Source organism: Suillus clintonianus, assembly GCF_016758775.1.
Source record: "Suillus clintonianus strain FC179 chromosome Unknown DEU56scaffold_12, whole genome shotgun sequence".
Classification (NCBI taxonomy): Eukaryota; Fungi; Basidiomycota; class Agaricomycetes; order Boletales; family Suillaceae; genus Suillus; species Suillus clintonianus.
The window spans coordinates 289,236-304,077 of NW_024539236.1; the positions used below are offsets into that span (position 1 = coordinate 289,236).

At 50.8% G+C, this 14,842-nt stretch overlaps 5 protein-coding genes across 5 annotated transcripts; 2 read left to right on the top strand and 3 right to left on the bottom strand.

Moving 5' to 3' along the window:
* Positions 1–2,809: 2,809 nt before the first annotated feature.
* Positions 2,810–3,058, bottom strand: DEU56DRAFT_699628 (uncharacterized protein; the record flags this gene model as incomplete). Its single annotated transcript, XM_041347296.1, has 1 exon — positions 2,810–3,058. A coding segment is annotated over one exon (249 nt), but the record flags the coding sequence as incomplete, so codon positions are not given.
* A 2,023-nt stretch (positions 3,059–5,081) lies between these two features.
* Positions 5,082–6,616, top strand: DEU56DRAFT_782542 (uncharacterized protein). The gene is made up of 5 exons (XM_041352102.1): positions 5,082–5,379; positions 5,440–5,654; positions 5,715–5,932; positions 5,981–6,221; positions 6,270–6,616. Exons 1-5 carry the CDS (start codon positions 5,287–5,289, stop codon positions 6,349–6,351), a joined length of 849 nt encoding a protein of 282 aa, XP_041212205.1. The 5' UTR covers positions 5,082–5,286; the 3' UTR covers positions 6,352–6,616.
* Positions 6,617–6,912: 296 nt separating this feature from the next.
* On the bottom strand, positions 6,913–9,072 carry DEU56DRAFT_782548 (Gti1/Pac2 family-domain-containing protein). Its single transcript, XM_041352103.1, has 3 exons — positions 9,011–9,072; positions 8,379–8,934; positions 6,913–8,324 (listed from the first exon to the last, which is right to left on the bottom strand). The coding sequence occupies exons 2-3, from the start codon at positions 8,913–8,915 to the stop codon at positions 7,341–7,343; spliced, it is 1,521 nt and encodes a 506-aa protein (XP_041212206.1). The 5' UTR covers positions 8,916–8,934; positions 9,011–9,072; the 3' UTR covers positions 6,913–7,340.
* Positions 9,073–10,182: 1,110 nt separating this feature from the next.
* Positions 10,183–14,040, top strand: DEU56DRAFT_909176 (copper radical oxidase-like protein; the record flags this gene model as incomplete). Its single annotated transcript, XM_041357083.1, has 17 exons — positions 10,183–10,236; positions 10,290–10,366; positions 10,419–10,561; positions 10,617–10,809; positions 10,863–10,990; positions 11,041–11,400; positions 11,449–11,530; positions 11,580–11,705; positions 11,756–11,889; positions 11,938–12,119; positions 12,169–12,392; positions 12,445–12,571; positions 12,623–12,842; positions 12,892–13,163; positions 13,222–13,261; positions 13,321–13,734; positions 13,793–14,040. The coding sequence occupies 17 exons, from the start codon at positions 10,183–10,185 to the stop codon at positions 14,038–14,040; spliced, it is 3,024 nt and encodes a 1,007-aa protein (XP_041212207.1).
* Positions 14,041–14,169: 129 nt separating this feature from the next.
* On the bottom strand, positions 14,170–14,793 carry DEU56DRAFT_782559 (uncharacterized protein). Its single transcript, XM_041352104.1, has 3 exons — positions 14,679–14,793; positions 14,440–14,627; positions 14,170–14,384 (listed from the first exon to the last, which is right to left on the bottom strand). Exons 1-2 carry the CDS (start codon positions 14,767–14,769, stop codon positions 14,479–14,481), a joined length of 240 nt encoding a protein of 79 aa, XP_041212208.1. The 5' UTR covers positions 14,770–14,793; the 3' UTR covers positions 14,170–14,384; positions 14,440–14,478.
* Positions 14,794–14,842: the final 49 nt, after the last annotated feature.

Genomic DNA, 14,842 nt, shown 5'->3' on the forward strand with positions numbered 1-14,842 from the left:
AGAACAGAGACGCATACCTCAGTGGTTGTGGATCAACGACTGAGGTACGCAAACACGATGCAGACGAAATACTTAAGTGCTGTATGGACGGAGATTGAAAAACGAAACGAAGGGGCGTGGTTGTCCCCAACCCCAAAGACAATGTTAATCTGCCCCAATGCAGATGATGCTTCTTGATGCGATCCTCCAACACACCCCCTCAACCCGCCACGAGTGAGAGACCGGAACGATGAGTGACAAATGTGTGACGCGGAAGAGCTTTAGTGAAGATGTCGGCGCTGTTGCGATGAGTGGAGACCCAGATGGGTTGGAAAGTGCCAGCTTCAATGTGGCGTCTGATGAAGTGGTAACGCAGGTCAATATGCTTCGTCCGAGTGTGATTAGCAGCCTCTTCCGACAATGCTATAGCGCCGGTGTTGTCGGCGTAGAGTTTGAGAGGAAGGGTGAGGGGAATCTTCAAACACTCGCAGAAGGACTTGATCCAGAGTCCGTCCTGGATCGCGCCCGTTAACGCCATGTACTCTGACTCCACTGATGATAGCGCCTGGGTGGTCTGCTTCTTTGCCGCGTGAGAGATAGGACCGCCATAAAAATACCACACATATCCAGTGATTGAAATACGGTCTTCTGGGCACGTTGCCCAGTCGGCGTCACTGAATCCGTGGATGGTCGTGTCGGCGTTCTTTCCCCCGTAGTGCACGCGATAGGATATGGTTCCAGCGAGATAGCGGAGGACACGTTTTGCTGCAGCGTAGTGACGAGGCTGAGAGTTGGAGTTGTGCTGGGATAATTTCATGACGGCGAGGGCGATGTCGGGACGGGTATACATGGCAAGATAAAGCAGTTCTCCAACGAGCTTGCGGTATTCTGATTCGAGGTTCTGGATGTAGGGGTGCACGTCAGTGTCGCGACCGAAGGGAAAGACGGGGTCCATCGGGAGAGAAACTGGGTTACAGTCGAGGAGACCGTGCTCCGTGAGTAGGTAGGTGATGTACTCCTGTTGATGCATCCACAGCTCTCGTGTGGTGCGCGAGCGAACGTATTGGACTCCCAGATGCTTGACTACCGGCCCCAAGTCTGCTATCCCAAACCTCTCCGCAATCCGACCCTTTATCCAGTTGAGAAACTTTCGGTTGTTGCTGCCTGCGAGCCCGTCGTCGACGTGCCACGCGATGATGCAGATCACGCGCACCCCTTGCTGGACGTGGTCGAAGACGAAGACTGCATAGTCAGCATCACAGCGGATGAACCCTAAGTGGACGAGAACCGCTCTCAACAGCTCATACCAGTCAAACGCAGCTTGCTTCAGCCCGTAAAGCGATGATAGCAGGTGACAGACCAGGCGCGCTCCATTTTTGCCGAGGCGTTCGAATCCGGGAGGTTGACGCATGTAGACGTCCTCACGAAGTTTTCCCCAAAGGAAGGCGCGTTTTGCGTCAAAGCTGTCGAGTTCCCAATCGTGAGCTGCCGCGTATGCTGAGAGGAGTCGAATCGAAGTCGGTCTTGCTACGGGGGCGAAAGTCTTCCCGAAATCCACGCCTGGCACCTGTGAAAACCCTTGCGCAACGAGTCGTGCCTTATGCACGGATCCACCCTTCGCGTCCTCTTTGAACTCTAAGACCCATCTACAACCTATCGCCCTTCTCCCTTCCGGTAAGTCCACCAACTCATAGACATTCATCTCTGACATAAGGTTAATCTCCTTGTGCATGGCTTCCAGCCATAGGTCGCGATCAGACCTTTGCATCGCTTCATCGTACGTGGATGGTGGTATTCCCATGTTGTAACCAGGTGTGAGTGGACTGCGGCGTGTGTCACTGCGGATGGAGAGCCCGGCGAACTCGGTGGCGATCAGGGCGGCGAGCGCTCGAGGAAACCCTACCTCTTCTTCATCAGGTACTATGGCGTCGGGGTCGAGTTTGTCAGGTGCGGCATTCACCCCCTCAATAGCCACCCCTTGAATGCGCGCTTGACGAACTTCACGTTGTCTTGCCAGACGTTCTCGATCGGTCGTTAGCTGGTCTTTGAAGAGTTGACCACGTTCGGTGGGCAGACGAGTTCGTTCTGAGCGGCGAGGTTCAATAGTGGAAGGGATGAGTGTTGTTTGAGATGGAACAGAGGAGGGAATGGAGGAGGGAATGGATGCGGGAGCCACCGCAGATTCATCCTCATCCGAGTCGTCATCGTTAGAAGGAAATGGTCGCCCCGAAAACGTCTCGTCGAAGATCACATCGCGTGAGTTAAAGAATGTGCCAGTTGACTTATCTCTACAGCGCCAGGCGCGACCACCGGGGGCATAGCCCATGAAGTAGGCTTCTCGAGATTTCGGCCCTAACTTCATTTGGAGTTCTGTTGGAATACGCGCAAAGCATCGTGCGCCAAAGACACGGATGTGAGAGAGATCCGGTTGGACTTTGTGGAGCATCTCGTAGGGTGTTTTGCCGGCAGGCAGCGAGCGAGACTCTGTACGATTGAATAGGTATGCTGCTGTGAGGGCCGCTTCTCCCCACAAGTTCCGTGGTAGACGTGCGTAGTTAAGCATTGCGTACATTCTCCCCTCGATAGTGCGAATAACGCGCTCGGCTCGTCCATTCTGTTGGTGAGAGTATGGCGCGGAGAGCTGACGCTCGATCCCAGCCGCTGCAAGGTCAGCGTTGAACGCCTCACTCATGAATTCACCTCCATTGTCTGTGCGGAAGGCAACTACCCTTAGACCAGAACGATTCTCCCAACGCGCTCGCACCGTTCGCCACGCTTCTAACGCTTGATCCTTTGTAGCCAGCAGTTGGAGATCCAATATCCCAGTGTGATCGTCGAGAAAGATTATGAAGTATTTCTTATGATGGGGGGTCTCGATGGGAATGGGTCCGCAAATGTCGGAGTGAATTAATTCAAGGAAGCGTGAGGCTGGAGGGGACTCTGAAGTGGGGTGAGGTTGGCGTGGGTGTTTGCCGATGATGCACGACTCGCATCTAGACATGGCTTCGTTCGAGTCCAAGGTGAATCCGCGTGCGATATGAGGAAGACGGCGCACTGATTCCCCACCAGTGTGACCCATACGAGCGTGCCAGATGTCGTAGGTGAGTTGAGCACGTGCGAAGGCTGAGATTTCGGGAACGAGAGGAGTGATGTCTTGTTGTGGTGGAATAAATTCTAGGTCCACGTAGAACAGCCTTCCTGACATGGGGAGTGCGCCCAATGCCGTGCCTCGATATACTAGCTCACACCGAGCCGGATCTCCACGAAAGTTACAGTCCCAACCTTTTGCTAGCATCCATCCCACGGAGAGCAAGTTCAACATGGCTCCAGGAGCATGAAGGCAGTTTGAGAGTCGCACGCGATGACGCTCACCGCCAATCTTTAACCACGCCACGCAATCTCCACGACCGGAGGTAGGGAGAGAGCCGTGATTCGCAGTTTTCACGACCACCGGATCCTGAGTTGAATAGGTCCAGAACATAGCACGATCACTGATAAGGGTGCTGGTGGTTCCTGAATCGAGAATGGTGGATAATGCGTGGACGTGGGCGGATATGTCGTCAGGTATCTCCTCGATACTGGCGCAGGACAGATCGCGACGGAGTGTGGCAGTCATCTCAGGCGAGCAGAGTGTGGTGGCAAGTGCAGCAACAGATACTGGTGGTAAGCTGATTGATGATGCAGGTGGAGTAGGTGGCACGACGGCAGCAACCGCTGCAGTCTCCTTCCTTTTCTTTTGCCAAGGTGCTTGTCCCGCCATTCCCCCTCCCTCTCGATAACAATGCTCATTGTCGTGGTCTCCACGTCCGCACCCGGTGGTTAGGCAGAAGATGCCCTGGGGATTATTTTTGTGCTTTCGCAGGCCGGTAATGGGATTTACGTTGGTAGCGGAGGACGTAGACGTGGTCGCGTTGTTGGCATATTCCGAACCAGGACCTGATGTGACGGTGGGATGAGAATTGACCATGCGAGTGGCTTCTGAGGTGATGCGCGACGTGCAGCTTTCGAAGGTGAGACTATTGGTTTGGAATGAGGCCGAAATGGGTGCTCCACTGCTGATTGATGTGCTAACGACGGTTGCGGAGAAGCTATCATGCATACGCTGCTCTAGTTGGGTGCGGAATATCTGCCACGAGGGAGAAGTGGGAAGCCCAGTCAAGAGATTGAACACGGCTTCTTCGTCAGAATAAGCAGCGCCCATTCCAATGAGCCTGTCGCGACAACTGATGTGTTGCCCCACATAGTTGCTGGCATCGTTCGCGTCCTTCATGCGGAGAGACTGTATGCGTCGACGAATGACGAACTGAGAGCTGACATCGTTGCGGTGGAAGTGATTCCTAAGGATTCTCCAAGACTCACGTGCAGTGACTGTGTTGTTACGAGGAATGAGGAGATGAATACTGGGCGCAAGTTTACAGAGTATGATGGTCTTCGCTTTGGAATCGTTTATAAGCCACGCGCGTATAGCAGTTTTCTCGGCATCGGTTGGTGCTGATTTATTGACTGCAACGGGTAGGACTGAGGCCGTTCCAAGAATGTCGTCAGGATCTACCGTCTCGGTGACATGACACCAAAGATCATCGTTCGTTAGGACGAGCTGCACCTGCGTCTCCCAGGGAATATAATTATCTGCGCCTGTCAACTCTGGGATGTGGTCATATTTTCCCATCGTGGGATAGACGCTCCAGAGAGAGAATTTGCGATAAAGCTAATAACGATTTGAGTCGTTCAACACGAGTAGTTCGCGATTTCCGGTTTCCGTGCTGTTTTAAAACACGGGGCTCATAACCTGTTGGAATCACGCTCAGTGGTTGTGGATCAACGACTTATTATTGCTATGTACCTGTTGGAATCACGCTAATGTAGAGTATTGTAAGTACGAAGCTTGGTGCAAGAAGAACAGAGACGCATACCTCAGTGGTTGTGGATCAACGACTGAGGTACGCAAACACGATGCAGACGAAATACTTAAGTGCTGTATGGACGGAGATTGAAAAACGAAACGAAGGGGCGTGGTTGTCCCCAACCCCAAAGACAATGTTAATCTGCCCCAATGCAGATGATGCTTCTTGATGCGATCCTCCAACAGTGACGTAGTTCAGACCTTCCCTTGCCATGCTATCAAGTTCTGCTCTTTGCACGGCACGATTCTTTGTTTTTGTTTCTATTACTAAGCTACCTAATTTGGACTAATTGGTGTGACAATCACGCTGTTACAGGATTCGAAACCCCTAGGCTACAGCCTCTACGTGTGCGTTAAACTCCACCTCCACCTCCACATTCCTTCCTCCACTCCTTCCCGAAACAATGCGAGACACCGCGGCCTCTCGCAAGTACATCGATCTCATTCGCGGGGCGTCGTCCAAGTGGGCAAACTGGGATCCACCAACGAAAATTAAGGTCAGTTTAAGCGCTCTGGTGATCGTTGCGCAGATTTTGTCTCACCGTCGAGGTCCACAGGTGGGGGATTATGGGAAAATTGATAGTGAATCTGGAGAGCTTGACGTGGAAGGGAATATCTACGAAGAAGCGTTCCAAGAGTCACTAAACAAGCAAGGCTTGAAGATCGACCTATCTGATGTATTGTGTCAGCCTAAGAAAGGCGGACTCGGCGACGACATCATCTTGACATCTTCGGGCGTCAAACGGGGAGATTTGTCGATGAAGCCAGAAGTGTGAGAGCGCATGCACTCCTTCCTCTGTTTGCTATCATTCACCATGCACTAATCGATCAGCTCATTCCTCAACCTGGCCTCTACCTCCGTCAAGGCCGAGTTTCAATTTCAGGAAGGCAAGCGAGGCGCCGTCCTTATAATGCACAAGCCCCAGCAGGAATTTATTCCACCGGGCAAGGTTCTGAATCTTGTCCACAACGCAACCGAGCTGTATGACAAATACCTTGTCACCAGCACGTTCACGTGCCCAGGATATTTTATCTATATGTCTAACAAGTGTGCGTCTTTTGTTTCATTGATGACATCATGCTGATGGTCTGACGCAGCCGGAGAGAGAATAGCAGTGGGGCTTACCACCAGCGCACCGATTCTAGCTGCAGGAGGCCTGACTGCTGGCGCAACAGCTTCCGTGGATTGGTGGACTGATGCTCAAGCAGCATTCCTCCGAAAAGCGTTTGACAAGGCTGGACAATACCGCTTCACGCCACTGTACACCCTGAACCGACAAAATAATCTTATACGGCGATTATTTCGCGGGGAAGTGGAAGAGGAAACAGAAGATGATTTGTGAGTTACTGGTTTCCACTTATGAGACCGATCCTGACATTCGCTTAGGTGGCCTGATTGTACGACACCATGGCAGCCTCTTGATGAAGACGGAGTCGAAGATCCAGTGTGGGAGGACGTACGTCACTGAAGCCTTGCTCATTCCTTCTATTAATCTAGGCTCATGATTTATCTTTCAGAACGATGAAGATTTTGCTCCCCGATCTCCTGTAGAGGACAGTTTCCCATTCACATGACATGATATCGTCTGTGGTTTGGTTTATCTCCGTGACACCGTTTGGATGACCGGTTTATTTCTAGATCTGCGCTGGCTGTATACGTGTCTGTACTATCTCTCTCTGACATATGTAAACCATGCAATATAATACATATACTCCGACTATTCTCACCAAGCGGAAGCACATGACGACGATTTGCGACTCCCACGTAGCGGAGGGGGATTCGGTGGCAGCTTGAACTTCCATGCAAATGATTGTGGAAACTGTTGCCGTACGTGGAATCAGCGTGAAAGAACGTCGGAGGCCCTTCGGAAGTTCGGTGACCCGGTTGGAAGTGCCTGCAAGAAAATCTGTCATGATGACGCCTATTCGAAATTGAAGATGGCATGTGTGGGTTCCCATGAATTTCATTGATACGAAGGACGTTTTCCATCAGAGGTTCGGAAGTCCGGGGCGCCTTTGCGGACATAAGTTAGGGATACTGGTATGCATGCTGTATTCCATATGTAACCCACAGCACAAGGTAAGTAGGTAGTACAGTACTTATCAAATGAAGACGAACGCCAGCATGAGGATTATAATATGAAAGATGAGCGCATAGGTAAGGGCCATATCGACCAGAGTCGCGCTAACGCTAAAACTAACCACGGACACACTTGCAGTCGTACATATAGACAAGCGAAGGGCCGATACGGAATACTAGTTATAATCAATCCCCGAAGAACGAAGTGAACGAAGAGGGAAAAGAAACAGAAGCAGTAACGGAAACGGAAATGAGAATGGGAAATGGACCTATGGAGACAAAATACTCGGCCGAGTATGATAACACAATGAAAGAAGACCGGAGGCGGGGAGAAGACGAGGGACGTAGAGAATACAATCTAGCCGAACGAGGAGAACCTCATGCAGGGCTATTGGAGCCGGCCTCTGGTGCCGCGCGGCCTTCCGAGGGTTTGTCCGGTAGCTCAGATATACTGGCGGAAAGCGGCGGTACGTTGGATGAGCCTGATGGTGGGGAAGAGTAGCTAGCGTACGTTGGTGCCGGCCAGGTACTGCTTGGGGGGTAGCTACCATAGGAAGGTTGTGAGGCCGGCGGCGGGTAGTACTGATAATAGTTGTTTTGGGGCACCGAGGCAGGTGGGTGATGAGGAATCAAAGTCTGCTGCGTGTCAGCGCTGGCTGATGCTCCGCCATACCCAGGGTACGGGTACGGCTGGGATGGCGCTGGTGATGGCTGGTGAGGAGTTGTCGGGGACGGTGTGGGGTACGACGAACCCGAGTAGGGGGGATGGGCAGCGGAATGGGCAGTGGAATGGGAACTGGAGTGGGAAGTGGAATAACCTGGAACGCCATAGTAAGAAGGGGTTGGGTACGCAGAATAATGAGGTTGAGGAGGGAGACCGGAGACTGGTTGGTCAGGGTATGGAGGCGGAGGCGGAGCTTGGGATGCAGTAGGAGTCGATGGGGATGGCAGAGGGGGTGGATGTTGATCCGTCGGAGATGTGGACTCTGGCTGAGAACTCTTGGATTTGCGAGAGCGTTTGCCACTGCCGGTGGCGTACGGGTTGTAGCGCCCCCCACGTTTGCCGTCGGAGATGCGACCGTCGGTAAGGAGAGGAAGTCCAGAGGAGAGGGGAGCAGTGATCATGGAAGGGGCTGATTCGATATCATCTGCCTCTCCACGGTAACGAGGGACACCATCTACACCAATCTCTACTTTGGGAGGGTTACGGAAATGAGTTTTGTCGAGGTATTCTGGACTGATATCCAAAGATGCAAGTTCGGGAAGTGATGAAGGGGAGCGTAAGCGCCCTTGCTCTACATCCTCGACCTTGTAATAAGATATGAGATGCTGTGATACACCACCGATTGTCAATGAAAAGGTCTGATTTGAAGCGTGAGAAAGAGGGTATAGGAGGAGGACGGGGAAGGAGCAGACCTTCTTCATGAGGCCGTCAGACTTAAATTTGTAGCTATTAGTGAGACTGCCGACGAGAACACGTTCCCTGTGTTTATCGATGCCCAGGGAGCTAGACTCGCCTTTGGGACGACTCAAAGTTTGACCCTCGAGGCGAACGCCATCCACGTTGTACTGAGAATGTTCGTTCATTTCGGCAGGGTCTGAGCGAACGCCTCGATGACCTGCGCCACGCTTGTCGGTTTCACGATAAAGAAGAAAGTTGCCTAGTATACGACTTGGACTCCAGAAGAAACCGTCGGTCCAGCGCTTAATGCCACTCTCGTCCTCATCGAAGACAAAGACTGAGCCTGAGGTTATCATCTTGCGCTCTGAATCGACTAGACGCCTAGTTACTCTTGGAATTAAACCACGACGAGCGGCCTCGAGGATGAGAAGAGCATCTCCTGTAGTTTCTATCCAACCTGACCAAGGAGGCTCTGTCCAAGCTGAAGTTGAAGATGATTGATTTGTAGGAGTAGGATTGGGATTTGGAGAGATCTGCTGATTTGCAGACATTTGATAATATTTGTGAAGTCTGTGGAAGACATGGTGGGAGACAAAGTGAGAAGTTGATTCGAAGTTGATTGAACCAAAACCTTTAAAGTTCATACCTTGCTCGGAGATGTTCTTAGGTTTGCGGCGGGGTTGGGTTGGAAGTGATCAGAAAGCCTATTTGGCCATTTCCCGCGACAACACCAAAAACGTATGTCTTTCCTATTTCTACCCTTACTGACTATCCCAGTCAGTAACCTAATGTCTTACTTTTTCACTTGAAATTTCAATGAATTTTATCAAGAGCGGCTCAGATCAACCAAAACCAAGGGGGTCATCCGCTCAAAAATCAAAGTTTCTGTTAACTATCTAACGCTTACTAAGCCTCCGCGAGCAATCAAGCTTTGTCCAACCGGTGCACACCCATACCCCAGGGTAACGCCACCGTTGACCGAACAGCTAGCAGACAGTTGCGTTGCTCTTCCCCATTCCCGACATCACCGCGGTCAGATGTCAACCATTCATCTCCATTTGATCCCATCCTAAGGTACGTGGCTATCTAGGCCCACCCTACGCGCAATCTAGTACATCATTCACAGTCTTGTCAGACCCGTGTGTCCGAGACTTATTCTTGATGTCTTCATCTCGAACAATACCAATTATGTCTTTCTGACTTCATGCCCGAGCGCCCAAACCTCGTGATCGCGTGCCTGTTGATGTACTATTCGCATTTCAACGTGGAGATAGCGGTAAGTATGCACTTGGGTACTGGAAACAAGGGCGATCTTCCCCTCAAAAATAGAGTCTATTTGACAGCAAGTCCAGACCCACTGCTCCTGAACCCAAGGCGCCACTTTGCAAGGGACGTCCTAAGTATCTACTCCACCCGTGACTGACCCAGTATACTCCGTGCATGCGCTGCGTCGTAATCATTTGCATGGTTTCAAACGGCTTCTCATTGGTTTAACCATCTATTACTCCGAACAGAGTCATCATTTGCTTCTCGATGCTCATCATAAACCTTCCATCTTCCATTTTCAGGGACACGTAATCTCCGATATTAACAAACCCACCCGGTTTGAATGATGTGACCTGATTTCTTGGCTGCTGGCCACAAGATCCACCCCGGGCAACGGGTCCAAGTGCCTTGCTGTCCCTTGTTCTTCCTGACAGCTTCTACCGACTGTCTCCAGAACACCGATTACCACAAATGATGGTAGGCAGGCAAAGTCCAAAGCGCTTCTGACATGTATAAATGCAGCATTCGACAGTAGATGTTAATCAAGACGAGATGGCGGGTCTTACCACCTTCTCGTTGATTAGTATCATATCCTCCCTCACAGTAGTACGACCTTATGCTGCTTGAATTACCGAGTCACTGATCTCTCTTCTCCGCAGATCACATATGCATACCGCTTCCCTTCGCACCATCTTCATCGACGCGACACAACCTGGACTGCGCTTGGATGTTGGACGTGAGTATATACTTTCACGATGATGCAATTTTTGATGACCGGCGTTGTCCAGCGATGGTGTTGGTGGTGTAAGAACACTCTCTGCAGCTGCCTACACTGACACTGTGGGTATGACTGTCGAGTCATGCATCAACTTCTGTTCGACTGGCTCCAACGCCTACATCTATGCAGGTGTCGAATATGCTCAGGAATGTTGTACGTATTATTTCACGCTGATGTCTATTGGTTCTTCATCGCATACTTCACATAGACTGCGGCAACTACTTCGCCTCTGGCGACACCAATGTCAGCTCCTCTGACTGTAACATGCCCTGTACTGGTAACGCTGCAGAATTCTGCGGTGCTGGAAACAGACTCGATATATTCTGGAGTGGGGCCCAGCCTCCTCCTCCACCCGTCCTGGTCCCTAGTGTTGGGAACTGGACGTTGCTCGGATGTTACAAGTACGTTCCTGTACAACCCGCACGAAGCATAAGCTAACCCTGTTTTGTACCAGCGACTCGGCGACACGAGCCTTGCCATACGGCACTGGCGTAACCGGAAGCGTTACTGTCGAATCATGCACCACTGCATGTTACAACGCTGGATACCCGCATGCCGGCATGGAATACGCTGATGAATGCTGTGCGCATGAATTTTTATCAAATGCCTCTCTCGCTGACAAGTCTTTGCAGACTGTGGCTTGACCATCGAGAACAATTCTGGTCCCACCCCAAATGGGGACTGCGATATGACATGCGCGGGAAATTCGTCCGAGTATTGTGGAGGGCCGAACCGGCTCAGCATGTACAACTACACCCAGCCTATTACGATAACCCCGGTAACTAATCCCGCTGGCAATCCCAGCGCTGTTTCGCCTGTGACCTCTGGCTTAACCGGCAACTGGACGTATGGAGGATGTTACGTTGACAACACAAATGGGCGTGTATTGGGGAATGAACTTGACAGCACTACTACCACAGTGGAGAGTTGTATCGCGAACTGTGCCGGGCAAAACTTTACCATTGCAGGCATCGAGTACAGCACGCAATGCTGTAAGTAGTTTATATTTTCTTCTTCACCCTGTTGACTCTTGCCTCTAGTCTGTGGTGATTATCTCATCGATGGGGCAACGAAGGCGGCTGCCGACAGTGACTGCAACATGGCTTGTGGTGGAAATGCGACGTACGTGTTTTCTTCAATTGGCCCGTTTTATGTTCCTGATGTGGGCTAGTGAGGCGTGCGGTGGTCCAAACCGATTGTCTGTTTACAGCTCTACCGGAAATATTACATTACTCCCTGTTCCTGTGGCGCAGACTACAAACTTACCAGCAGAATGGGTGTATCAGGGCTGTTTGGCGTTGGTGATTCTTCATCGCCTACGCACTCGGTACTAATATTACCTTACAGAGAACCAGCCATTGGCGCTCAGACATTCCCTTATGAAAATGAATGGACCACAAACAATACTGTCGATTCGTGCATAACCCAATGCGCTGCCTTCGGATATCCCGTAGCTGCCCTTGAATACGGAGCTCAGTGTTGTAAGCGCCTTGATTCATTATACTTTGCAGACTGCTGATAGAGACAAGTCTGTGGCGACATCAGTGATATCACAGCAGTTAGTGGGCAGTATGTCTCGGATTCGCAGTGTAACATCGCTTGCTCGGGAGACCCACTCCACTATTGCGGTGGACTAAGCAGGTTGTCTACCTACTACTATAATGGGACGATGAACTCGTGGAAAACCCCTGCGAATACTGGCTACTATGAGGTGTGTCCCGTCTTGTCACGAATGCACAAAATGCTCATAGTCTACGCAGTTCTTCATAGGCGGTCTCGTCGTCCCTCTCATCGCTACTGTGGGCATCAACAACAAGGTCACTTTCCTCGAGAAGGCCGGTACTTCGGAGTACGCTAATTCTACCGGCGCGTACGAGTTGGATCTCAGTTTGGTGGACAATTACGAACTGGCTTGGCGCGAGATGCATTTGAAGACGGACGTGTTCTGTTCGGGTAGTATTGTTCTGCCAGACAAGGGAGGAAGGTCGGTCGTGTTTTATGACGTCTCATGCTCTCGCTTACATTGGAACATTCAGGCAAATTAATGTGGGTGGATGGTCGCTTGCGTCGACTTTTGGTGTGAGGTTGTATACACCGGATGGGAGCGCTGGTGTCAATGGTACCAATGACTGGGAAGAAAATGTTGAAGAGCTCACACTCCAGGTCTGTTGTTGAACTATTGGTGCAAGGCTCGTTGTACTGACCCGTGTTCAGCGTGGCCGATGGTATCCTACCGCGATGATGATGCCAAATGGAAGTATTTTGGTCGTTGGTGGAGAGTCTGGAAGCAATGCTTCCCCGCAGCCCAGTCTCGAGATCCTTCCAAAGCCCCCTGGTGGCGATACAGTCATTACGTTGGATTACCTCCAGCGGACAGACCCCAACAATCTTTACCCATTCCTCTTGGTGTTGCCAAGTGGCCGATTTTTCATTGGTAGGTGTCATTATGTTAAGATGCACTATGTCTTACGGAATGTAACAAGGCTACTACAACGAGGCTCGTGTCCTCGATCCTGTCACCTTTGACACGGTGACGGTCCTGCCAAATATGCCGGGTGCCGTCAACAACTTCCTCGCAGGCCGAACGTATCCGATGGAAGGGTCTGCGGTTCTTTTGCCGCAGCACGCACCATATACGGATCCGATCGAGATTCTCATCTGCGGTGGTTCGACGATCGGAGCCGCCATTGCGTTGGACAACTGTATCACTATTGCACCCGAAGTAGAAAATCCGACGTGGACACTGGAACGTATGGTGAGCTAATTTAATTTTGGGGATGTTAAGGTTTGATGCTAAGCTGTGCCACCTTCAGCCTTCGAAACGGGTCATGCCCTGCATCACGACCCTGCCAGGTAAATATGATTACCAATGACAGAAGTCTAGTTTTTAATTATACCGGTGTCGATTACAGATGGGACGTATATGATCCTGAACGGCGCACATCAAGGCGTTGCTGGCTTCGGCCTTGCGACAGACCCTAATCTTAGCGCAATTCTTTACGACCCTTCACAGCCGATTGGTCAACGCATCTCCATCCTCAACAATACCATTGTAGCTCGCTTGTATCACTCCGAAGCGACCCTTTTGCCTGATGGGCGTGTTCTGGTGTCTGGTTCAGACCCCCAGACGTACTATCCCAACGGGTCCTTTGTGTACCCAGAGGAGATGCGCATTGAGGTTTATATTCCGCCTTACCTCAATGAAGGACTCACACAACCGGAGTTCACTATCACTGAGACTGACTGGGCGTTGGGTGGACAGTACAGTATTTCGGTGACTTTGTTCCAGGGAACGACGAGCACCATGCGCGTCTCACTCGTGGCGGGTAAGCAATTCTAGATTATCGATCGATCGATCGATCGATTTTTGACTATGAAATATAGCTTCGTCTAGCACGCACGGAAACGTCATGAGCGGTGGGAGGGTCATCTTCCCTGAGTTTTCGTGCTCTGGGACCACCTGTACCATCACGGCGCCGCCGAATGCGTATGTGTGTCCACCAGGATGGCACCAGCTGTTCATTTTGGATGGTCCGACGCCATCGCACTCTGCTTGGGTCCGCATCGGAGGCGACCCTGGACAGCTGGGCAACTGGCCTGCTTACCCTGACTTCACTACCCCAGGTGTCTAAACCAACCACGTTCGTTTTCATTTTCCTTCTTTTGAAACATTCTTTTGGCTGTGTTTTCTGATTGGACTTGGTTCGATTGTTATTTAAGTGGACCTGCTAGATATTGTCGTCGTATATATTTGTCGTTGAAGTTACACTCGTTTTGTTCGATAAATATTCTTCATTTATGTGTCTATTAGTATACCTGTGGTAGTTGTCCAGGAAGTTATAATTCCTGCGGTAGTCACATTCGTTTTGTTCGATAAATATTCTTCATCTATGTGCCTATTAAACCTGTGGTAGTTGTCCAGGAAGTAATCATTCCTGCGGTATGAATATAGTGATGATACAACATAAGGGTATATCTGAGAATGGTCACAGTTTAAGTTTTGTCTATGTCCGAGGTAGGACACCACCTACCAGCTGTGGTACAGTACCAACGAGTGAGCGCGCCTATCATCACGAGGATTCAGTACTTTGCATCGGTGGATGGGGACTGGGCTGTCTGTCCTCGCAGATGAGAGGTTCCCTTTCGACGTCAAGTATGGTGTCGTCAATGGCCTTGCTGCATGAGCAGCAGCTACAGAGATGCTCTGTGCATGGATGTCCTGCCAGTGAAGAATTGTATTAAACGACGCTCATAAAATCGTAGTGCTTACGCATTGACATGAAGTCAATACATATCCCCGCCAAAACGTCGCAGCATGCAGTGAGTCCGAGCGCACAACACGTCCCTACAGCATCAGACATGGTGTAAATGACGACTTGGGTTCTCGATCCCCGCTTACCGAGACTCTTTGTTTGACTCTATTGTTCAAAGCCT

Bases quoted from the DNA above. Each gene is read 5' to 3' on its own strand.
- DEU56DRAFT_782548 (XM_041352103.1), bottom strand. From the start codon at position 8,915: ATGTCTGCAAATCAGCAGATCTCTCCAAATCCCAATCCTACTCCTACA. The intron at 8,325-8,378 runs GTCTGCTCCTTC...GCTTCAAATCAG, and splicing joins CTGACGGCCTCATGAAGAAG to ACCTTTTCATTGACAATCGG.
- DEU56DRAFT_782542 (XM_041352102.1), top strand. From the start codon at position 5,287: ATGCGAGACACCGCGGCCTCTCGCAAGTACATCGATCTCATTCGCGGG. The intron at 5,933-5,980 runs GTGCGTCTTTTG...GGTCTGACGCAG, and splicing joins TATCTATATGTCTAACAAGT to CCGGAGAGAGAATAGCAGTG. The intron at 6,222-6,269 runs GTGAGTTACTGG...ACATTCGCTTAG, and splicing joins GAGGAAACAGAAGATGATTT to GTGGCCTGATTGTACGACAC.
- DEU56DRAFT_782559 (XM_041352104.1), bottom strand. From the start codon at position 14,769: ATGTCTGATGCTGTAGGGACGTGTTGTGCGCTCGGACTCACTGCATGC. The intron at 14,628-14,678 runs GTAAGCACTACG...CTTCACTGGCAG, and splicing joins TATTGACTTCATGTCAATGC to GACATCCATGCACAGAGCAT.